This window comes from Taudactylus pleione, unplaced genomic scaffold (genome assembly GCF_031769625.1).
Source record: "Taudactylus pleione unplaced genomic scaffold, aTauple2 ptg000377l, whole genome shotgun sequence".
NCBI lineage: Eukaryota > Metazoa > Chordata > Amphibia > Anura > Myobatrachidae > Taudactylus > Taudactylus pleione.
This window is the reverse complement of record NW_028284778.1, coordinates 4,170,591-4,195,493: the sequence shown is the minus strand read 5'-3', so window position 1 is coordinate 4,195,493 and position 24,903 is coordinate 4,170,591. Positions and strand designations below refer to the sequence as shown.

The following is a 24,903-nucleotide window of genomic DNA, read 5'->3' as shown; positions in this document are numbered from 1 at the left end:
TTTGCAATCAATAGAGGTTTTTAGCATAATCTTGGCCAAGGTTATGGGCTACCCACCATATCCAGGTAACCTCTGTAGGGTAGGTCCCTAACATACGTACCAGTGGCAAACGCAGGATTTTGAAAGGGGGGTTTCCAAACTGATTTAGATATATATATATATATATATATATATATAATATATACATACATACTGTATATCACTATAGTACTTGTGTACTTTACAGACTTATTACTTTATTAAGTGTCCAGCGTCATTCCCTACCATCCAAGTGGGCACAGAGTGGGCATATAACCGTGTGGCGAGCCACCGAGCCCGAAGCGTGGCAAGCCTGCGAGGGGACAACTTTCACCGAAAGTTCTCTATAATAAGGCAATGAGTCCGTAAAGTACACAAGTACCATTATATATATATATATACACATACACAGATATATATATATATTTTTTTAGACCGTTCAGCATTGCAGACACACACAAACACTGACACACTACATACTGACACACACACATTGACAAAGACTACATACTGACACACACACACACTGACAAAGACTACATACTGACACACAGAAACTGACAGACTACACAATGTCATACACACATATACTGACACACGCAAACTGACAGACTACACAATGTCACACACTGACAGACTACATACTGCACACACAAACTGACAAAGACTACACACTGTCACACACACATTCTGACACACAAACTGACAAAGACTACACACTGTCACACACACATTCTGACACACAAACTGACAAAGACTACACACACCTCTTTCACTTAAAAAGTTAATGTAGGCAAATATAGCGTCATGTATTAAAGATTCCCACCTCCCCCGCCAACAACCTCCGTCCCCTCACCCGACAACCACCCTGTGCTGGCAAGACACCACATACACATCCCCGCCGGCACCTCCTTTCCTTTGTCGCGCATCCCCACATGTAATTCACACACCTGTGGGGCTCCGGGGGAAAGCGAGATGGATACAATCAGCGGCAGCCTCTCACCATGCACCATCCTCGGAACAGCCTGGGAGGAGCTGCGCACTGTGCAGCTGCAGCTCCCCCGTCAATCAGCCCAGCCCAGTCCCAGCCTGTGTACAAAGTCGGCTGCTGTTGTTCAGCTGCCCGTTAATAGAGCGGCGGCCAGGGGGGGTTTCTAGGTACTCGGAAATCCCCCCTGCATGCGCGGGTGCGTACCATGATTCAAATCCAGAGCGCAGGACCCCCCCAAACTAGCCCAGCTAAGTTGCCCCAGGGCACCGCCATTGTAAGAAAAGTGCAGTGAGAAAGAGATAGTTAGGAGCAGCTACTGCTGCATATAAAGAATGAAAATAAAAAGTGAGGTACATAATTACATATATAATAAACAGTGAAGGGTTAAAATGTGTTATAAAAGAAAAATGTGTTATAATGCGGTGCCCTGAAAGAGATCAAAAAAGGCAATCCAGGGGGACCCATGCCCCAAAAATGGGGACTTCATGCTTTTAAACCAATAAGGTAGGGGTGCTAATCAAATTCTAGGTAAGTCCTACAAGTTTTATATACTGTAGTGCAACTTTGGATAATCGGGAGCAGCTCCCATCCCCCCGGAAAGGCAGGCAATCCCTCCGACATCCCCCGCAATTTACTCTTAACCCCCGCTGCGAGGGCAGCCAGTGACGCGATTTGTGTAATTTTGTCCCCGTCCCCTGCCTCACAATGCCTGTATTATCGGCATTGTGTAGCGGGGGCGGGGTCAAAATGATGCGATCATGTGACCCCGCCCCCGTGATGCCTACAAACATCTGGCACCCATCCGGACAGGTCCCCTTTTTCAGCCAAGCCCCCCGCTGCCCTGTTGATCTGGCTGCTTCCTCCCGGAAGGAGCAGCCAGAAAGTCGGCAACTATGCTATGGCAGCATTTCCTAGGATGTATTACAGTGTGTAGTTCATGCACTGGGGTGTAAGTGAGCTGGTTATATTTCTATATAGGGAGGTAGCACCCGCTGCTATGGCAGCACTGCCCGGGATGTATTATGGTGTGTAGATCATGCACTGGGGGTGTAAGTGAGATGGCTATATTTCTATATAGGGAGGTAGCACCCGCTGCTATGGCAGCACTGCCCGGGATATATTACAGTGTGTAGATCAAGCACTGGGGATGTAAGTGAGCTGGTTATATTGCTATATAGGGAGGTAGCAGCCGCTGTTATGGCAGCACTGCCCGGGATGTATTATGGTGTGTAGATCATGCACTGGGGGTGTAAGTGAGCTGGTTATATTTCTATATAGGGAGGTAGCACCCGCTGCTATGGCAGCACTGCCCGGGATATATTACAGTGTTTAGATCATGCACTGGGGGTGTAAGTGAGCTGGTTATATTGCTATATAGGGAGGTAGCACCCGCTGCTATGGCAGCACTGCCCGGGATGTATTACAGTGTGTAGATCATGCACTGGAGGTGTAAGTGAGCTGGTTATACTTCTATATAGGGAGGTAGCACCCGCTGCTATGGCAGCACTGCCCAGGATGTATTACAGTGTGTGGATCATTCACTGGGGGTGTAAGTGAGCTGGTTATTCTTCTATATAGGGAGGTAGCACCCGCTGCTATGGCAGCACTGCCCGGGATGTATTACAGTGTGTGGATCATGCACTGGGGGTGTAAGTGAGCTGGTTATACTTCTATATAGGGAGGTAGCACCCACTGCTATGGCAGCACTGCCCGGGATGTATTACAGTGTGTGGATCATGCACTGGGGGTTAACGATACAGAATTTGAACCTCTATACACTCCTTCCTATACATTCTAATATCCTTCCTATACCTTCTAATGTCCTGCCTATACCTTCTAAGGATGACGCTATTTTGCGTACGCAATCATACAGTAAATAAAGACTTCAGACCTAGAACATGTGGTTCCAAAGCACAAAGTATTATTAAAGTAAAAGTACAGTCAGTTACATGCTATTGATCCAAATACAATTCAGCGCAAAGGAATTATACAGACCCAAGTACAGTATACATACGCAGCGCTTCTGGTCCAGATGTAGGCATCAGCAAGAAACCCTCGTCAATCAGCATTCAGCAAGAAGACTAAGACCCAGGGTTGGAGCACACATTTTTATACCCCCCAGAAATAGACAACACAATAGAGAAGTTTGTTGCTGATGCCATTGGTCCTCATGGGGGATGCATCTGTTACAGAGCATTTAACAGGTTGGTTCAAATGGACACAGCAGCCTCTAACAGCTGCTGGTCTCTAGTTTCCCGCCTCATGCAACAGTTGTTCATAATATGTACATTTTGTTGCTTGAAGTCTCTGCCGTCCATAAGTTGAGAATGCATGATGCGATCTCCACAACGATGATACCGGAATACTGTTGAAAGAGAACGCATCAGTACAATACCAAACATGGCTTACTTATCACGTATAAAACCTTAGTTGCCAAATAATCTTTATTTCACAGCAATTATAATAAATGAACATACTTAAATCTTATACCTTAAAGCTTATTAAACCTTTTATATGAATATGTAATGTGTAAGTATGCAGGGTGTGATATAAAGATGCTAGTTAACTTGGGGCAGATGCGTGCGCATGGAGCTAATAAACAGCGTTTTCATACAAGATCTTATGCATTCGCTAATATGCGACTAGTTAACAGCGCAATTTAGCGTATTAATGTGTATATGAGAAATGGTGAAAGATGCAATCGTATGATGCTAATAGTAATATCGCCATATGTACTTAATTGTGAGTTTATCTAAAATGGCGCTTGGGCGGCCATTCGCAAAATGGCGTCTTGCGATCTCATTTCCAAGATGGCATCTTGCGGCCAATCGTAAGATGGTGTCCCTGCGATTCAATTTTAAACTGATCTTGTCTCAGCCAATTATCCAGCTTCGACAGTCCACCCTTTGATAGCGAACAACATGCTATCACAATCTGTTTTTAAAATTTAATTTTAGGCTTACATTTATATACCATTTAGTGTTATTATGGGATGGCACAAGGTGGTTCTTAATCCATCAATAATGTGTCTCTGAGTGGGGACATAAAACTACTATTATACGCACACCGCGGATCTTGGAAGATCATTGTGAAAGGTGTGGGGATGCACCATAAAGGCAGTCTTGAAGGGGAAATTAAGACTTCACATTATCTGAGGTGTTGTAAAAATAACATTTAAATAATACATTCTATGCAGGTCTAATTACAATACATTAAATGATGGTATTTCCTAGTTCAGGGTTGTAATGCAGTTCTATATTTACCTTGGCATTCATATTGTCATTACTGACCACCATCATTGTTTCATTCTTTCGTTTTACTCTATTTTTACATTTTCCACACTTCAACACAATAGGAACACACCGGACGCATATGCCAATTAGTATGATGACAATTAGTATAAGGATCAAGAATTTGCCTATGCTGGCGATCACTTCCTGGACCCATTCCCCTAGACCTGAGAACCATTTCACTGGGTTCAGCCATGAAACCCATTCTTCTATCTTCTCCCCTACTTCAGCCACTGAAGCATTATGGTTCTTACGAAACTCCCATTTTAGCTGCAGAATTTCATCCATCTTCTGGTCTATCACCTCCTTGGGGTCGCTGGTATCATTGGTGACATAGGTGCAACATTTTACTCCAAATTGGTTGGCTAGAGTTACGCAGTACCCTCCAGTAACAGCAGTTAAATAATTTAACACTAGCCTGTGTTGCACCAGTTCTTTCTTGTACGCTTGCAATTCTCTCACTGTATACCTAAATGTGTCATCGTACAGCTCGGTAATATTATCTATCAATTTAGCAAGTTCCTGAATATATCTAAAATTTAATGTACCCCGAGCAATCCTGGTGGGATCCAGTGCGACTAAAACTTGAAAGCCAGTTGTCTCATTAATTAACTGAGTGGCTTTATGCACGTCACCAGGTATCATGTTTCATTTGTCTCTGTGTTCATATTGCATGTAAAGATATGGTGATGGTGTGTTTTTATGTATACCAAGCATTTCAACATGTGTGAGGGTCATAACTTCTGGGACTACTCTTCCCAGGTAACACAAACCTTCGGAACTCGGGGAGAGCCACTTATACGCTTTTCTTCCACATATAAAATATACATTATCAGGGAGAACATAAGGAATGGTATGCATCATTATCATTAAGCACATTTCCCTTGCAAACAATCCTATTTCTGGGTCTTCCATCTGGTACATGCAAGTCTCTGGCTGTATTATTTTAGCACAATAACCATCTGGCACCTTACCAATAATTTCTTTGGTGGAACTCAATGTATACCAGTACCTAAAATGTCTCCCACTAGATTTAATTGAGCGTAACAGATCATGGTTTATGGACTCACTATCAGCTCTTTGTGAGAAGGTCATCGTCTGATTATTCCCTGTCACTTCCCAACTCCTGGGTTTATTGGGGTTGGTTATGTTCAAACACAAAAGTGATCTATCTACTTGGAATTGATAGAGTTTAAAATGAGGTGGTTTGGATGAGAGGAATTTTCCATCCAACGTTTTCCCTTTTTGTAATTCTAACATTTCCGTGATATTCAGCGGAAATGGTACCAACCTTATGTTATGCTGTCCCTGTGGCACATGTGAACACACCCAGCAATCAGTTTGATTTAACACTTTGCCTACCATGCTATGATAATCCTCCAAAGGATACCCACCCCAGTACGGGTTATATTTAGGTTGGCACTGTTGGATACAGTTCTCATCAACTAGGGACCCACAAAGCTCACAAATACAGGAATCTTCAGACGATAAACTTCCACACCTTCCCCAAGTATCCGGAATAACAGCTCTTTTAACAATAACAGTACTAAGATTGGTCAGACACTCCCATGATTGGCATAGCACTCCTCCTGACTCCACTCCATCAGCACTGCCATCAGCTCCCATCTCCTAAATCGGTCTCCTGTCACAGAAACCGGATATCCCAGAACCAACCAGAATGGTGAACACTCTAAAAGAGAATATGAAAATAAACACAGCAGGCCCGTCCATTGCCACAACAAGACCTGCAAAATTTCTTTTAGTTCAGGTATCTCACTATGACCTTTTCAATCCTCCCGGAACAAGTTCGCTATCGACAGGTCCACGCTATCAGCCTTGTCTCCGACTTGTTTCTCCACCAGTTGATTGACCTTTTTGCAGTGAGTGGAATGGACCCAGGTATCTCAGCCACCTTCAAAGATGTAGTACTTGTCAGCAGCACCTGGTACGGACCTTCCCACCGATCAGTCAAACAACCTGAACGCAAGAAATTTCTGATCATAACATATTCTCCTGGTTCAACATCATGACAGTTAGTTTCAGGCATATCATTGGACAACAATTTCAGTTTCTGCTGTTGCTGTTTCAACTGTCTACTCATTGATATAAGATACTTTACAGTTACCTAGTTGTTACCTTTCAAGTTTTCCTGTGGGGTTATAATCAAGTTAGGTTGTCTACCAAACAGTATTTCAAAGGGCGACAGATTCAGAGGGAATCTGGGAGTGGTCCTTATGCTATGTAGGACCAAAGGTAATGCTTTTGGCCATCCTAGTCCAGTCTCTGCCATGATTTTACTTAACTTATTTAGTGTTCACTCTAGCTCTGGCGCGAGGCAGGGCGCCGGAGCTAGAGAGGGCACGTTTGCACGCGACCGAGAAGGGGGCGTGGTCATCGGAAAGGGGGCATGTCTATAAGACGCGTCCCCTTTTCGTCACTCTTGGGGGCGTGCCCGGCACTTACGGACACGCCGGGCAGCCCCCAAGCCCTGCAGACAGGGAGAATAGATGCCGGGCTCATGCGTCCGGCGTCTATTCTCCGGCAGTGACCGGGTCACCGCACATTTCTTCACCCGCGGGACAGTGCAACCCACGGGTGAAGACGGCTCCCGCAGGCTGTTAGGGCAGGGCGCTTTTTGCCCTTCTTCTGGAGGGCAGGGCGCTTTTTGCCTTCCAGAAAGAGGGCAGGGCGCAGCGCCCCGCTAAAACAGCCTAGAGGGAACGCTATTATTTTTAATAGTCCCATTCATCCTCTCTACCTTGGCACTGGCTTGCGGTCGGTAGGGGATATGAAGTCGGCTATTAATACCCATCAGCTTACACATATTTTGAAAAACATCACCTGTGAATTGAGTACCCCTGTCACTCTCAATGCTTTTTGGGATACCGTACCTGCATACAAATTCCTGAACTATTTTATTGGCAGTAAACACAGCAGTATTAGTGGCCGCTGAGTAGGCCTCAATCCAATTAGAAAATATGTCAGTGCACACTAATACATACTTGAGATTCCTGCAGGGTGGTAATTGGATGAAATCAATTTGTATCACCTGGAAAGGTCCATCAGTCGGTGGAATGTGGGACGGTTCAGTAGGGATCGCTTTCCCTATGTTCTTCCTCAAGCAGGTCAGACAGGACATTGCTATCTTTTCTGCTTGTGAAGAAATACCTGGTGCACACCAGTATGCTCTTACCAATTTGCAAATACCTTGCTTTCCCAGATGAGTCAGACCGTGTGCTGCCTCAGCCAGGCTGGGGTAATATGCCTTGGGGGCTACTGGTTTACCTTGTCCGTCCCTCCAGAGCCCAGAGGACTCTTGCCCACATCCCTTGGACTTCCACATGGATTTTTCCTGAATTGAACACAAATTTTGCATCTCAATTAATTTCAGCATATCAATTGTTTGGAAAGACATAATTTTTTCAGTTGGAGAAAACATTTTTAACCCTGCTGCCCATTTTGCGGCTTCATCGGCTCTGTTGTTGCCCAGTGACACCGGATCATCCTCACATGTATGGGCTTTACATTTAATTACTGCCACCGCTTTAGGTAGTTGGATTGCTTCTAAAAGATGTTTTATGTGTTGGGAACGTGCAACTGGTGTGCCTGCTGCTGTCATAAAATTTCTCAGACGCCATAGAGCCCCGAAATCGTGCACCACCCCGAACGCGTACCTCGAGTCAGTGTAAATGTTAGCAGATTTGCCTGCTGCCAATTCACATGCTCTAGTTAGTGCTACTAACTCTGCCACTTGGGCTGAGTGAGGAGGACCAAGAGGTTTAGCTTCTATGATGTCTGTGTCACTTACAACAGCATAACCTGTACATAATTCACCTGTGTCTGTTTGTCTATGACAACTCCCATCCGTGTAAAAAAGGTGTGTCATGTATGTCAGGTCTAGCAGTAAAGGTCTGATTCAGATATTCCATACAATCATGTGCATCTTTATGTCCGCTGAACTCACCTCCCGCCAGCAATTCGTCTCTTTCCACCCTTTGTACATCATGTTGTACATATGGTAAATACGTTGCTGGGTTCAGCGTGCTGCAACGTTTAACAGTGATGTTTGGTGGTGCGATTAGAGCTAGTTCCCATTTGGTAAATCTAGCCGAAGAGACGTGTCTGGTTTGAGCAGAGTTCAGTAGAGCAGATACAGCATGGGGAGTATAGACAATCATATCATGACCCAATACTACGTCCTCACATTTACTCACCAATAGAGCGGTAGCTGCTACACTTCTCAAACAGGTGGGGAGTGATCTTGCCACAGTGTCCAATTGGGCACTGTAGTATGCTACGGGCCTACTGGCATCACCATGTTTTGTGTGAGGACACCTGCAGCACAACCCTCGGCTTCCGTACAATATAAATCAAAAGGTTTTTCATAGTCAGGTATTCCCAATGCAGGTGCTTTTGTCAGACTATCCTTAAGATTAAGGAAAGCCTGCTCTGATTCCTCTGTGTGTATGACACGATCGGGCTTTGAGGAAGATACTAAGGCCCTCATTCAGAGGCGGTCGTAGGATGCAAGCGGTCGCTCAGAAACTGGGCGGCCGCTTGCATCCTGACCAGCCGCCTTTGTTTCGGTCGTTAGGCTGTGGGTTTACACCCACAGCTCTAACAACCGCTAGGGTGATGGTCGCGATGGTCAAAGACCATCGCGACCATCGGGGCTTACGATGAGACCCTAGGGTAGGGTCTCACTTGTCGTAAGCCCCGGAGAGCTTCTGGCTCTGTCAGAGCCGGAAGCTCTCCACTGACATCACTAGTGATGTCAGTGGGGCCTCCACCAAACGGCAGGCGTTCCCCTTTGGAAAGAGACCCACTACGACCGGCGCTGTCGGTCGTAGCGGGTCTCATGCATGTGCACGAAGGAGCCGGCTCCCTCGTGCGCATGTGCACTGGACAAACATCGAGGTGGCCGTGCGATCGTAGACCGTACGGCCACCTTTGAATGAAGCCCTAATTCCTGTAAATCCAAGGCCAAAATAGAAAAACCTGGGATCCACATTCTACAGTATCCACACATTCCCAAGAAGGTACAAATTTGCTGCTGGTTCTGCGTCAGTGTCAGGTTCTGTATGGCCTTGATTCTATCATTTGTAAGATGTCTTAACCCCTGAGTTAGGCAGTGTCCCAAATATTTTACTCTGGATTGGCACGGCTGTAGTTTGTCCTTAGCCACTTTGTGTCCTGTATGCGAGAGATGAAGCAACAAAAGTTTAGTATCATTCAAACATGACATAAATGAGTCAGAACATAGCAATAAATCGTCCACATATTGAATTAGAACAGATCCATTGGCAAGTTGAAAAGATTGTAAACAGTCATGCAATGCCTGGGAAAAGATACTGGGGCTGTCTATGAAACCTTGGGGCAACCGTGTCCATGTATATTGTACACCTCTGTATGTAAATGCAAATAGATACTGACAGGGTGGAGAGGCACAGAGAAGAAAGCAGAACAGAGGTCAATGACAGTGAAATGGGTTGCATTTGGTGGGATCTGCATCAGGATGACAGTTGGATTTGGCAGTACGGAGAATTGGCTCTCTAATACCTTATTAACACCTCTAAGGTCTTGTACCAGCCTATAACCCCTCCCACCACTCTTCTTTACTGGAAAGATGGGACTGTTGGCTACACTAGCTGTATGAACTAAAAGTCCCTGTTGCAATAGTCGCTCAATTATTGGAAAAAACCCTAATTCTACCTCCTGTTTTAGTGGGTACTGGGGAATTTTTGGAGCTTGCCTACCGCTTTTTAAATTTACCTTTACAGGGCTTACGTTTGTCATTAATCCAGTGTCCTGTCCATCCTTAGTCCAAAGGGAATCTGGAATTTGGGACATTTCATCCACCTGTGATGGATTTTCATTTAAACTTGTAGAGTGATACATTATCCTTTGGGGAGTGTCCAACATATCATGCACCTCATGCGCAACTCTCTCTGGGATATCTAGAAATACACCATCAGGGGTGCAATATATAACACATCCCATCTTACATAACAAATCTCTACCCAGCAGGTTAGTAGGAGTCGCAGCAGCCAGAAGAAAAGAATGCCTGGTATGCAGCTGCCAAATAGTAACCTCTGTGGATTTTGTTAAAGGATAATGTTCCACTTTACCTGTTACACCCATTGTTGGTACTGTCTTGTTGGTCACCTGTAAATTAACGGGAGATTTCATCACTGACCTGGTCGCCCCTGTGTCTACAAGAAAAGGATATTCAGTACCAGCTACATCAACCATCATGACCGGTTCTTCCCTAGTACTTCCCATTAACCTGACTATCTGTAGACTACAGGTATGACCTGACCCCTAGCGTTGGCTACCATTCTCCAATAAAGCATTAACGGCCACAATTGGAGCTGGTGCCTGCTGAACATTTGCTGGTCTCTGTGCATATCCCTTGTGGGGATATCCAGGTCTTCCCTGATTTGGGGTTCCTACTCTTTTTACTAGACAGTTTCTACTTACATGTCCTGTTTGTTTACAATTAAAACATGTTCGTGGATCGGGTGAAGACACGGGTTGTTGTGAGGTTTGAGCAGAGGGTAAAGGTGGTGGATATGGGTAAGGATAGGGAGGGTAAGGGTATTGTGGGGGATATGAAGTTTGTGAGTAGTATGGGACCTGTGGTTGTATTGGGTTAGTGGACTAGAGCTGTGTTTGTTGTTGAGTGGGGTTAGTGAGGGCATATATCTGTTCAGGTGTAAGTGTGTGTGCAGATGCAAGTGTGTCTGTTGGCTGTGATGTTACTGTCATTCCCTCCAGAGCTTGGATACTGACAGCCATTAGTTTTTTGCTCTGGGTCTCTCTCTTCTTTGAGATGTTTTTATCATGTTCTATGGCAGATTCTATGAGTGTATCTATTGTGACTCCCATCCAGCCAGGTTGTGAGGTCTGAACCCGTCTTTAAATTCTCTTTAAGACCGTCCATGAGTACTGTGACTATCATTCCCCTGTGGTGAGTGCTATCTTTAATATCTTCTCACCCAGTGTACTGGGTGATAGCCTGCAGAGCCCGGTCGCAATAATCTTCTGCAGATTCACTCTCCTTTTGTTTAATGGTGACAATTTTGTTCCAGTTAACTACTACTGGAAAATATATACCCAATTGAGTTACAATGCGGGAAATGTTACCTTGGTTTACTTGGTCTGTTAAGGGGACATCACCATCCAATACACAATCCGTGATAAATTTTGTCACGTCGGTATTGCGTGGTAGACAGGCACCAATCTTTATTAGTTGGCTCATGAGAACTACCCAAATTCCTCAAAAATCTTTGACATTTGGCTAGTTCCTTTTTGGGATTGGGGAAATCATTTATGATGGAATTTAGTTCTGCTCTTGTCCAAGGACAATGCATTACTACTTCCCTCGTGGGCACTACACCGTTCGCATCTGCATTTCCATTCTGGGGGTTTAATCTGTTGCTGCTACGTATGGTATTAACAATTTCCTCTACGGGTGCAGAGCGTCTTAGCACTTCGCTTGCTGTTACCGGTGAAGATGGTGGCACCACTCGTGATTGTTGTGATGCAGCATCTATCATTTGTACAGCATGGGAAATGGCAGACATTACAATAGGCTCATCATCCACATCATGAACATTTTCTTTATGGTTGCTTAAGAGAGGGTACAAATTGCTTGTTACATTTTTATGGGTATTTTTGGTAACTGTACCTGCACCTCCATCCACATAAGTGGAGGTGGTGAGCGTGAACTGCTGGCAATACTCTCCACAACGCTACCTTGCTGCACGTGCGCACCATTTTGCGGCCCACCCGTATTGCAATTTAGCGTCGCGGATGTATTTTCTGGCAATGCGCTCGCAACGCTAGTTTGCGTCGCTTGCACATTTTTAAGCCATGCATCCCCTTCATGCTGTCACAATTTTAAACATTCATAATATTTTACCTTTTTCTCTCGGGAGCGCATCAGACTGATCCCGGACATTATCTAATACATCCTTATCAAAACTACCAATTCTGGGAAACGGTCTAACACTCTTCATCGTCATTTTAAACCATACATCACAATACCTTATTGCATAAGTACCGTACTTAGTATGCATAATACGACGGGCCGATCCGATCGGCGCTTCCATTAGCAGCACATCATTGTCTAACATCTCTATTGTTTGCGCGCCTCCCATTCTGAGACAAATCCTACGCTTTTCAATAAAGATTTAAACTGGTGAAAGACAAGCAATTATAATAAATGAACATACTTAAATCTTATACCTTAAAGCTTATTAAACCTTTTATATGAATATGTAATCTGTAAGTATACAGGGTGTGATATAAAGATGCTAGTTAACTTGGGGCAGATGCGTGCGCATGGAGCTAATAAACAGCGTTTTCATACAAGATCTTATGCATTCGCTAAAATGCGACTAGTTAACAGCGCAATTGTGCGTATTAATGTGTATATGAGAAATGGTGAAAGATGCAATCGTATGATGCTAATAGTAATATCACCATATGTACTTAATTGTGAGTTTATCTAAAATGGCGCTTGGGCGGCCATTTGCAAAATGGCGTCTTGCGAACTCATTTCCAAGATGGCGTCTTGCGGCCAGTCGCAAGATGGCGTCGCTGCGATTCAATCTTAAACTGATCTTGTCTCAGCCAATTATCCAGCTTCGACAGGGTGTAAGTGAGCTGGTTATATTTCTATATAGGGAGATAGCACCCGCTGCTATGGCTGCACTGCCCGGGATGTATTACAGTGTGTAGATCATGCACTGGGAGTGTAAGTGAGCTGGTTATATTTCTATATAGGGAGGTAGCACCCACTGCTATGGCAGCACTGCCCGGGATGTATTACAGTGTGTAGATCATGCACTGGGGGTGTAAGTGAGCTGGTTATATTTCTATATAGGGAGGTAGCACCCACTGCTATGGCAGCACTGCCCGGGATGTATTACAGTGTGTAGATCATGCACTGGGGGTGTAAGTGAGCTGGTTATACTTCTATATAGGGAGGTAGCACCCACTGCTATGGCAGCACTGCCCAGGATGTATTACAGTGTGTAGATCATGCACTGGGGTTGTAAGTGAGCTGGTTATATTTCTATATAGGGAGGTAGCACCCGCTGCTATGGCAGCACTGCCCGGGATGTATTACAGTGTGTAGCTCATGCACTGGGGTGTAGGTGAGCTGGTTATACTTCTATATAGGGAGGTAGCACCCGCTGCTATGGCAACACTGCCCGGGATGTATTACAGTGTGTAGATCATGCACTGGGGGTGTAAGTGAGCTGGTTATATTTCTATATAGGGAGGTAGCACCCACTGCTATGGCAGCACTGCCCCGGATGTATTACAGTGTGTAGATCATGCACTGGGGGTGTAAGTGAGCTGGTTAAACTTCTATATAGGGAGGTAGCACCCACTGCTATGGCAGCACTGCCCAGGATGTATTACAGTGTGTAGATAATGCACTGGGGGTGTAAGCTGGTTATATTTCTATATAGGGAGGTAGCATCCGCTGCTATGGCAGCACTGCCCGGGATGTATTACAGTGTGTAGATCATGCACTGGGGGTGTAAGTGAGCTGGTTATACTTCTATATAGGGAGGTAGCACCCGCTGCTATGGCAGCACTGCCCGGGATGTATTACAGTGTGTAGATCATGCACTGGGGTTGTAAGTGAGCTGGTTATACTTCTATATAGGGAGGTAGCACCCGCTGCTATGGCAGCACTGCCCGGGATGTATTACAGTGTGTAGATCATGCACTGGGGGTGTAAGTGAGCTGGTTATACTTCTATATAGGGAGGTAGCACCCGCTGCTATGGCAGCACTGCCCGGGATGTATTACAGTGTGATGCACTGGGGGTGTAAGTGGGCTGTATATGACCGGCACTGCTTGTCTCTCTATTTGTACATGGTATTTTGCTGTAATTAAGAATCTTTTAACATCTGTATACAACCATAGACAAAGAAGTTGCATCCAATCAGTTTATACCTATCATTTGATAGAATGTACTTAATAAAAGCTAGCTAGAAGCTGATTGGTTGTTGTGAGTAACGTTTCCATTTGTCCACTTTCCCAACTATAATTAGAAGGCTTGATACATCTCCCCTATAGTTTGTGTAGCAGTGATGGCGGAAAAGTGTTTTCTTGGATGTATCCTAACAGTGCTATATTATTAGGGTTATTACCCTGATAGATTAGTGGATGTAATGTACAGATTTTGTTTTTCTATTATCTTTGATTAACAAGTGCCGTATAGTAAGATGGTTGGTAATTGGCTGTAATACATGGAAGAGGGACTCTTAGTGTATGTAAGTGCTGTCTGCCTGATACTACACATAGATTTGCAGTGGTGGTGATAGTGCTGATGGCAACAGTCTTTCTGTTTTGTATATATCATATGGCATCAATATTGCCACACAGCTGGTCCACGTACAATATAGTTAAAACCAACCACAAACATATATAATGAGTGTGTGTGTGTATATATATAAAATGTTATTTTTATTATGGGAATGGATGGAGTAATGGTTAGCATTGCTGCCTCACAATGCTATTGTCCTGGGTTCAATTCCCTGTGTACAATTTGTAATATTCCCCCTGTGCTTGCTTGGCCCTAGTGTATCTGTATTTGTGTGTGTGTGTGTGTGTGTGTGTGTACATGTGGTAAGGAATATAGAGTGTATGCTCCACTGGGGCAGGGACTGATGTGGTGGCCAAATATTCTCTTTGAAACTCAACGTAGTGTGTGTGCACTATATAATTTGGTAATAAATAAATGGTGTGATGAAGGTGAGTGTGTCTGTATTATATGTGGTGTGATGAAGGTGAGCGTGTCTGTATTATATGTGGTGTGATGAAGGTGAGTGTGTCTGTATTATATATGTGGTGTGATGAAGGTGAGTGTGTCTGTATTATATGTGGTGTGATGAAGGTGAGCGTGTCTGTATTATATGTGGTGTGATGAAGGTGAGCGTGTCTGTATTATATATGTGATGTGATGAAGGTGAGCGTGTCTGTATTATATATGTGGTGTGATGAAGGTGAGTGTGTCTGTATTATATGTGGTGTGATGAAGGTGAGTGTGTATGTATTATATGTGGTGTGATGAAGGTGAGCGTGTCTGTATTATATATGTGGTGTGATGAAGGTGAGCGTGTCTGTATTATATGTGGTGTGATGAAGGTGAGCGTGTCTGTATTATATGTGATGTGATGAAGGTGAGTGTGTCTGTATTATATGTGGTGTGATGAAGGTGAGCATGTCTGTATTATATGTGATGTGATGAAGGTGAGCGTGTCTGTATTATATATGTGGTGTGATGAAGGTGAGTGTGTCTGTATTATATGTGATGTGATGAAGGTGAGTGTGTCTGTATTATATGTGGTGTGAGGAAGGTGAGTGTGTCTGTATTATATATGTGATGTGATGAAGGTGAGCGTGTCTGTATTATATATGTGGTATGATGAAGGTGAGCGTGTCTGTATTATATGTGGTGTGATGAAGGTGAGCGTGTCTGTATTATATGTGGTGTGATAAAGGTGAGCGTGTCTGTATTATATGTGATGTGATGAAGGTGAGCGTGTCTGTATTATATATGTGGTGTGATGAAGGTGAGTGTATCTGTATTATATGTGATGTGATGAAGGTGAGTGTGTCTGTATTATATATGTGATGTGATGAAGGTGAGCGTGTCTGTATTATATATGTGGTGTGATGAAGGTGAGCGTGTCTGTATTATATGTGGTGTGATGAAGGTGAGCGTGTCTGTATTATATGTGGTGTGATGAAGGTGAGCGTGTCTGTATTATATGTGATGTGATGAAGGTGAGCGTGTCTGTATTATATATGTGGTGTGATGAAGGTGAGTGTGTCTGTATTATATGTGATGTGATGAAGGTGAGCGTGTCTGTATTATATGTGGTGTGAGGAAGGTGAGCGTGTCTGTATTATTTTTGCTATTATATTTTTACTTAGTATTTCTTTGTCTTGGTCCCAATATGTGAAAGGAAGGCAGCACTCATAGCATACAGAAGTCCTTTCCCTGTGTATGGTAACTTAGAGTGCCCACCAGGCTGTTTTAGTGGGGCACCGTGCCCTGCCTTTTTAGTGGCGCTCCGCTAAAGCAGCCTTCCTTCTGCCATTCCCAACCATAGGTCGCAGGTGGGAAAATGTATGGTTTCTGAGAGAGGGTCTCAGGTATGCATCGGCTTTCCTATTCTATACCTAGACTTTTAATACCCGGCTGTACCTTTATATAGTGTCTGTTACACTGTAAGTTCTGTTTTGAGCCCCAGTCCTCTGTTGATTGTGACCTTTTTCATCTTGTGATATTTCACCTTGTGCCAGAACCTGGCTATACTATTTGTTTGCTCTCTGCCACTGACCTTGTGCCAGGACCTGGCTATACTATTTGTTTGCTCTCTGCCATTGACCTTGTGCCAGGACATGGCTATGCTATTTGTTTGCTATCTGCCACTGACCTTGTGCCAGGACATGGCTGTGCTATTTGTTTGCTATCTGCTGAAACTACCAAACTAAAACCAAATCTGAATCCAAAATGCTAAGTTGAATTGAGAACCAAACACAAAACATGATAGTCTGCACACATCTCTATTTGCTGTATGCTACAAATGTGTGTTTCATTCATATCATTTTTTCACTCAATTTCCCAAGAAAATATGAAGAAAGCAAATTGTGACCCTTCACGTTGGTAACCGTACTGTGTGAGAATTGTACTGTCAGTAGCACCGTGTGAGGATTGCACTGTCAGTAGTACTGTGTGAGGATTGCACTGTCAGTAGCACTGTGTGAGGATTGCACTGTCAGTAGTACTGTGTGAGGATTGCACTGTCAGTAGCACTGTGTGAGGATTGCACTGTCAGTAGTACTAAGTGAGGGTTGCACTGTCAGTAGTACTGTGTGAGGATTGCACTGTCAGTAGTACTGTGTGAGGATTGCAGTGTCGGTAGTACTGTGTGAGGATTGCAGTGTCGGTAGTACTGTGTGAGGATTGCAGTGTCGGTAGTACTGTTTGAGGATTGCACTGTCGGTAGTACTGTTTGAGGATTGCACTGTCGGTAGTACTGTGTGAGGATTGCACTGTCGGTAGTACTGTGTGAGGATTGCACTGTCGGTAGTACTGTGTGAGGATTGCACTGTCGGTAGTACTGTGTGAGGATTGCACTGTCGGTAGTACTGTGTGAGGATTGCACTGTCGGTAGTACTGTGTGAGGATTGCACTGTCAGTGGTACTGTGTGAGGATTGCACTGTCAGTGGTACTGTGTGCGGATTGCACTGTCGGTAGTACTGTGTGAGGATTGCACTGTCGGTAGTACTGTGTGAGGATGGCACTGTCGGTAGTACTGTGTGAGGATGGCACTGTCGGTAGTACTGTGTGAGGATGGCACTGTCGGTAGTACTGTGTGAGGATTGCATTGTCGGTGGTACTGTGTGAGGATTGCATTGTCAGTGGTACTGTGTGAGGATGGCACTGTCAGTGGTACTCTGTGAGGATTGCACTGTCAGTAGTACTGTGCGAGGATGGCACTGTCAGTAGTACTGTGTGAGGATGGCACTGTCAGTAGTACTGTGTGAGTATGGCACTGTCAGTAGTACTGTGTGAGGATTGCACTGTCGGTAGTACTGTGTGAGGATTGCACTGTCGGTAGTACTGTGTGAGGATTGCACTGTCGGTAGTACTGTGTGAGGATTGCACTGTCGGTAGTACTGTGTGAGGATTGCACTGTCAGTAGTACTGTGTGAGGATTGCACTGTCCGTAGTACTGTGTGAGGATTGCATTGTCAGTGGTACTGTGTGAGGATTGCACTGTCAGTGGTACTGTGTGAGGATTGCACTGTCAGTGGTACTGTGTTAGGATGGCACTGTCAGTAGTACTGTGTGAGGATTGCACTGTCGGTAGTACTGTGTGAGGATTGCGCTGTCGGTAGTACTGATTTCAGTAAAACATGAGGTGATCATTTATGTAATAATTAGATGCTGTATTTTGTCCTCCTTCGGCATGTATGAGCTTATTGTATTCTTTTCCTCATGTACATTTTGTTGCTCTGCTTGTATTCTTTGTATATGTAGGTTTACCAATATTTGTCCCATGTGTTTTTTCAACTACCCCACTGCAGTGCTGTCTCCCTTGTGTTAGAGTATTACCTGAGGCATTATAGTTATTTCTGTTTTATCTTTAAATATTGACCTTGTGATTGAATATCTGGTTTATTAAAATGATTCTAGCATTAATTAATTGACATAGTTAGATAATGGATCATTGTTATATAATCACCTCTGCAATAGGTCAGCGAGTAATTAAAGGCTCCAAAGGGATTTGGAAAGTAATTGCCCCCATACATGAGACGATAAAGCTGGTGATCTGACAGATTGGTGCGATTTGCCTGCTGTATTTGCCTGATGTCAGGTCGAGCGCGCTCCCATGGGGTCGTACATCGCACCCCCTGATCTTTCTGCAGGACCATAACATCAGGGGATGCGATGTGTGATCCCATGGATTCCTATGTGGGTGAGAGAGGGGGGAGCCAGCATTTCGGACGGTCGGCCACCCCATCGCACCGTGTGTGCAGACCGCCCGATATGTCAGACAACGGATCCCCTGTCACCTTGCACCATTTATGGGGGCCTTAAAGCTGGGTACACACTGTAAGATTTCCAAATGATGGTAACTATTAGACCCAGTAATGGCTGATCTATAGCATACACACAGTACCGGCTCCAGGCACGGGCAAGCCGGTCCGTCGCCCGGAGCGCCACTGTATCTGGAGGGCGCAGGAAACACCCACCCTCCCTCCCGCCGCTATTCTTACTATGTAACTTCAGGGGGAGGGAGCGGAGGTGGGAAGGGGCGGCAACACAGGACGACGCTGGGCGCAGCAAAGCCTAGCGCCAGCCCTGCGTACACACACTGCCCAATAATTATTTAGATTTAAATGATTCCTTCAATTCAAAGTCAGTTATCAGTGTCTCCTTACAGTTATCGGCAGACACTGGGCAGAGGTCTGTATATAGTGTTCACAAATACCCGGTATAGCCCGTATTTTACCCGGATTGAGCAGTGGGGACTCACTTTTAAAAAGCAGCCGGGTCCCCGGGGACGTGCTGTGCTGTGGCCAATCCCTGACAGCTGGCTGCAGCACAGCGTGTTCTCCTGTAGAGAAAGACACAACGCTGTTTGTTATAGCAGCCAATGAGAGTCAGACAGACTCTCATTGGCTGCTGCTGTGGAAAGCCATCCTGGGATTAAGTGTCTGATCCCAGCATTGGCACAGCTGCAGGGGCAGGCAGAGGAGATGTGTCCCCTGCGGGACACATCCGTGGCCAATGCTGGGACAGTGTGTTTGTTCCTAGTGTTGGGTAAGCTGCCGTGGCTGGTACCTGGTGAACGGACCACCTGGTCCCTTCCACCAGCATCGGCGGTAAAGTGGCGGCAGGAGAAGCTTGGCTCCGGGCACAAGCTAAGCGTAGCTCGCTGCCTGGAAGCCAAGAAGAGGTGGTGGTTGTTTGGCACTGGGCGCGAGCCAAACACAGCTCGCGGTGCAGCAGCCAATAGGAGGCAAACGCGACGAGCCAATCGCAGCTCACCGTGTCATATTCCCGCCCACATGCGGCATCTTGTATTAGACGCCGCTGAGCAGGAAAGTTCATTTTGGCGGCGGAGGGGGGGGACTGAAAACCTCTTGAAGATAAAAGCATTGCGGCAACAGTTCCGGCGGCCATGCAAGAGGCCAGAAGATGGTGTGATCAAGGAGGAAGAAAGGAAGAGGCGGCACCGCTGGCCAGGACGGGCCAGCGGCAGAAGAATGAAGCTGAGGACTGGAGAGGACTGCGGGGGTGGAAAGAAAAAGAGCTAATGAAGCTCCCCCTCACAGCATCTTCCTCCATACTAGTAGGCAGCCTTGGGCCATCGGTATTTAACCCCTCCCAGGGTTGTCGGGCAATATGTCCATGGGATAAATTCAGGCAATAGGCCTGTGGGTATATAGGCGGGCACAAAGCCCGGGCTACATATGGGGCATTAGGCCAAATTGAAGGTATCTGCCCCACAAATAGGTGTGAGTGACCTGGGCATTAGGCCCAGGTCACTAAAGGGCAAATAGGTGGACCACTACAGGGGGCAATAGATAGGGGTTAACTACTAGGGGCAATGCTTAGGGGACTGCTACTAGGGGCAATGCATAGGGGGTCAACTACTGGGGGCAATGCATAGGGGGAGGATTACTACTGGGGGCAATTTATAGAGGGATTACTAGGGGCAATGCATAGGGGACTACTAGGGGCAATGCTTAGTGGACTGCTACTAGGCGCAATGTATAGGGGGTCATCTACTGGGCGCAATGCATAGGGGGAGGATTACTACTGGGGACAATGCATAGGGGGACTACTAGGGGCAATGCATAGGGAGTCAACTACTGAGGGCAATGCATAGGTGGAGGATTACTACTGGGGGCAAGGCATAGGCGGACTACTACTGGGGCATTGCATAGGGGGACTACTAGTGGCAATGCATAGGGGGACTGCTAGGGGCAATGCATAGGAGACTGCTACTAGGGGCAATGCATAGGGGGTCAGCTATTGGAGCAATGCATAGGGGGAGGATTACTACTGGGGGCAATGCATAGGGGGACTACTACTGGGGCACTGCATAGGGGGACTACTAGTGGGAATGCATAGGGGAACTATTGGGGGCACTGCATAGGGGGACTAAAGGGCATTAATGTGCAGCATAATGTGTAAAGACCAGGCATTTAGAGTTCAGTCTAGGGAGTAAATTTACTAAGATGGGAGTTCAATTTAAGAAGTGATGTTGCCCATTGCAACCAATCAGATTCCAGGTATTATCTTCTAGAAGGTGCTAGATAAATGAGAAGTAGAATCTGATTGGCTGCTATGGGCAACATCACTTCTTAAATAGAACTCCCATCTTAGTAAATTTACCCCTAGGTCCGGCAGGAGGCAGGGCGTGGGACCGAGAGATAGGGCACTTCTGCGCGTGCGCTGCCAAAAAGGAGACGTGTCCAAAGAAAAGGACATGCCGGGCAGCCCAAAGCACTGCTTTCACTGTGAATGAATGCTGGGCGCATGCTCCCGGCATACATTCACCGGTGGTGACCGCTGCACCACCGGTTTGACCACTATCGGGACACTGCGAACCGCGGGTGGAGACAGAACCCGCAGGCTATCTCAGCAGGGAGCTGGAGGGCAGGGTGCTTTCTGCCCTTCAGAAATAGGGTAGGGTGCGGCACCCCGCTGAAACAGCCTAGCGGGAATGCTAGGGCATTAATGTGCGACATAATGTGTAAAGGCCGGGCATGGCTGTGTGGCGTAATTAGTGCTCACTCTAGGTCCAGCATCAGGCAGGGTGCTGGACCTAGAGATAGGGCACTTCTGCATGCGCCCAAACAGAAAAGGGGCATGTCTTTAAGACACATCCCCTTTTCGTCACTCCTGAGGGCGTGCACGGCACTTAAGGACATGCTGGACAGCCCCCAAGCACTCTGGTCACTGTGATTGGATGCCCTCTCTAGCTCCGGCGCCCTGCCTTCCGCCGGAGCTAGAGTGAACACTAAATGTGCAGCATAATGTGTAAAGGTCGGGCACTACTGTGTGGCATAATGTGTAAAAGGCCGGGCATTAATATGTGGCATAATGTGTAAAGCGCATTAATGTGCTGCATAATGTGTAAAGGCTGGGCATTGCTGTGTGGCATAATGTATAAAGGCCGGGCATTAATATGTGGCATAATGTGTAAAGGGCATTAATGTGCTGCATAATGTGTAAAGGCCGGGCATTAATATGTGGCATAATGTGTAAAGGGCATTAATGTGCTGCATAATGTGTAAAGGCCGGGCATTGCTGTGTGGCATAATGTGTAAAGGGCATTAATGTGCTGCATAATGTGTAAAGGCCGGGCATTGCTGTGTGGCATAATGTGTAAAGGGCATTAATGTGTGACATAATGTGTAAAGACCGGGCATTACTCTGTGGCAAAATATGTGAAGGGCATTACTGCATGGCATGAATGTGTAAAAGACATTACTACAGGGCACTACTGTGTGACGTAATGTGAATTAGGCCTACTATACAGTGAAAAGCTAAAACAGCCATCGCCACTTGTGGCCCGCAGTGACCGGCATGGCATGGCATGGCATGTATTCACACCGCAGAGAGAGCTTGCCTTGAGGGCAGCCCAGCATTTCCATGAGTGCTGGGCATGCCCCCTACAGTGATGAAAAGGGGATGCATCACAAGGACACGTCCCCTTTTCTAAATCACCACACCAATTTTTCGGCCGTGCACTAAAGGCGCGCGGAGTGTCCCTTTCTGAAAGACGCCCCCTGCTTGCCCTAACAAGACAACTAGGGCATTATAGCAGATATCTGGAATATCTGCTGTGGTCTCCTGTACATAAATCCTGGTAGTTTCTAATATTTGTATACCACCTCAGAAAATGATTGCTTTCTAGGATATACCACATATATCCTTTGATAAATATTATTACCTAAAGCGTTATTTATAGGATAACCATACTATCGCTTTAAAATGGGAAACTCATGAATTAATTACAAAGGTTCTGTGACTGGCTGACCTCATGCCTGGATTTCACCTGGTTCTAATGAGCCACAGAACCTGTGTAATCCATGAATGTCCCAGTGTAAAGGGATGATATGGTAAGCCTATGTATATATAAAGGGATGATATGGTAAGCCTATGTGTATATATAAAGTGATGATATGGTAAGCCTACTTATTCACTATGGGTTTTGTGAACAGACAAGTCATATTACCTGAAAGATCATGGAGGCATTAAAACATGCAATTAAAAGGCATGTGAGGATATCTAATGCTGTTGGGGGTATCATCTGGGCATTTTAAGGGCATGTGGAGATGTGTGGTGGCATGTGGGGAGGTCTGAGGCATATGGAGAGCTCTATAGCATAAATTATGATGGGACCCAGAAATGGTCAGGTAGGACCCCATTTTTTTTTTAAAGTGGAGGGTCCCTGGGACCCACATATTTTGTTACTCACCGCGATCACTGGTATACACTGCAATCTCTGAATGGTTCCAAACCAACATAAACAGCATAGTGTGTGCAGCACACGTTATATCAGGAGACTATACATTATACACGTTATATCAGGAGACTGATCATCAGCCCTTGGTGCAGCGTACACACACTAATCATTTATCAGGCCAATGACCCAATAGCCGACAGGTCAGCCCAAAAATTATATAGTGTGTACCCAGCTTATCATAGTATTATCTTCTATAATCTGGTTTTATTTCCCATTAGGACACGTAGGATCTGATTATCTCCTGTGTGATGGCCGCATCCTCATTAAACAGTGAGTGACAACTTTTGGAACAATTCATAATCATTAATAATAATAAGAGTATTTGCCTCCATATAGAGCAGCAGCAGTAATGTTGTGGTAATTAGCCCTTTATACATAGTGACTGGTTGTTACATCTATCAATTTATTTATTGCTTATAGGTGATATTTTCCTTGAAGTGATTGTACAATAATATCGGGCAACCTCTTTACCTTCCCCCTATGAGGCTTAGACAAAAGCCAAATCTTGCAGCACTACAAGTCCCAACATGACCAGTGCTTCACTATAGCCTAAGAGCCACAGATTGCCTAACTGTACTATAATTTATATTTTATTTAATGCGATCAAGCAGTATTGTAACTGTTACTGTTATTAACCACTTAGTTGTTGTTTAGCTGACAATTTTTTTCCCAAAAACCACTCAGAAATTGTCGGGGTTTTTTATGACTGAATTGGGCCAAAAACATCTTTATAAACTTATCCAGCATGATTTTATAAAAAAAAAATATGTTTTTAAACAACGTATACCATAACAATAGCAATTCTTATGGTACACTGGGCCTGATTCAGAGCCGGACGCTATTTGCGGATGGTCGTTCTGAAAAAGGGGCCGGATATTTAAATTAAGCGCTCGCTCTTTGTGGTCTGTTGACGCCTCTATGTCTGAACGAGCGAACGAAAAAAAACGCCCTGTGGCCGCTCGCATCATACGTCATCTCCGCTCTTTATTAGATTAATCGAGTACATCGAACGGCGTATGAACTGCTCGCTATTCTTGTGGTAGCATTTTCCTACCGCAATCATGCGAGCAGTTCAGAATAAAAGACAACCAAGTGACGTGGTCGATGAAGCTGCTTTGTTAATTATGCACTCCCATTAAACGCCCGTTTTGACCGTTTGGCACGCCTGCGTTCGGATCTCCACTCCCCGTTTTCAAGCACCTTCCCCTGTTACCACCCACAAACGCCTCATTCTGTCACTCATATTAGCAGGCATTCCCTATTTTGCGAGCACACGATTTCTGACCGCACTGACTGGTTGGCGCATGCGCATTACAACTAGGGGTGTGCACCGGCCACTTTTCGTGTTTTGTGTTTTGGTTTTGGATCTGGATCTTTCTTCGTGTTTTGGATCTGGATTGGTTTTGCCAAAACCACCCTTCCGTGTTTTGGGTTCTGGGTTTTGTGTTTTGGATCTGTATTTTTTTGAAAAAAAGCATAAAAACAGCTAAAATCACAGAATTTGTAGGTTTTTCT

The 24,903-nt window shown here is 45.3% G+C and overlaps 1 protein-coding gene across 6 annotated transcripts in view; it reads left to right on the top strand.

Moving 5' to 3' along the window:
• The window catches only part of LOC148508050 (NACHT, LRR and PYD domains-containing protein 3-like), a 156,291-nt gene that overhangs the window by 822 nt on the left and 130,566 nt on the right, over positions 1-24,903 (top strand). For all 6 annotated transcript variants that reach the window (XR_015869629.1, XM_088445164.1, XM_088445162.1 and 3 more), the window contains exon 2: positions 23,607-23,658. Coding sequence is in view for 5 of the 6 variants with exons in the window: in XM_088445164.1 (XP_088301290.1) it covers positions 23,637-23,658 (22 nt within the window). In the remaining variant the exon portion in view is untranslated. The remainder of the gene's footprint in view (positions 1-23,606; positions 23,659-24,903) is intronic.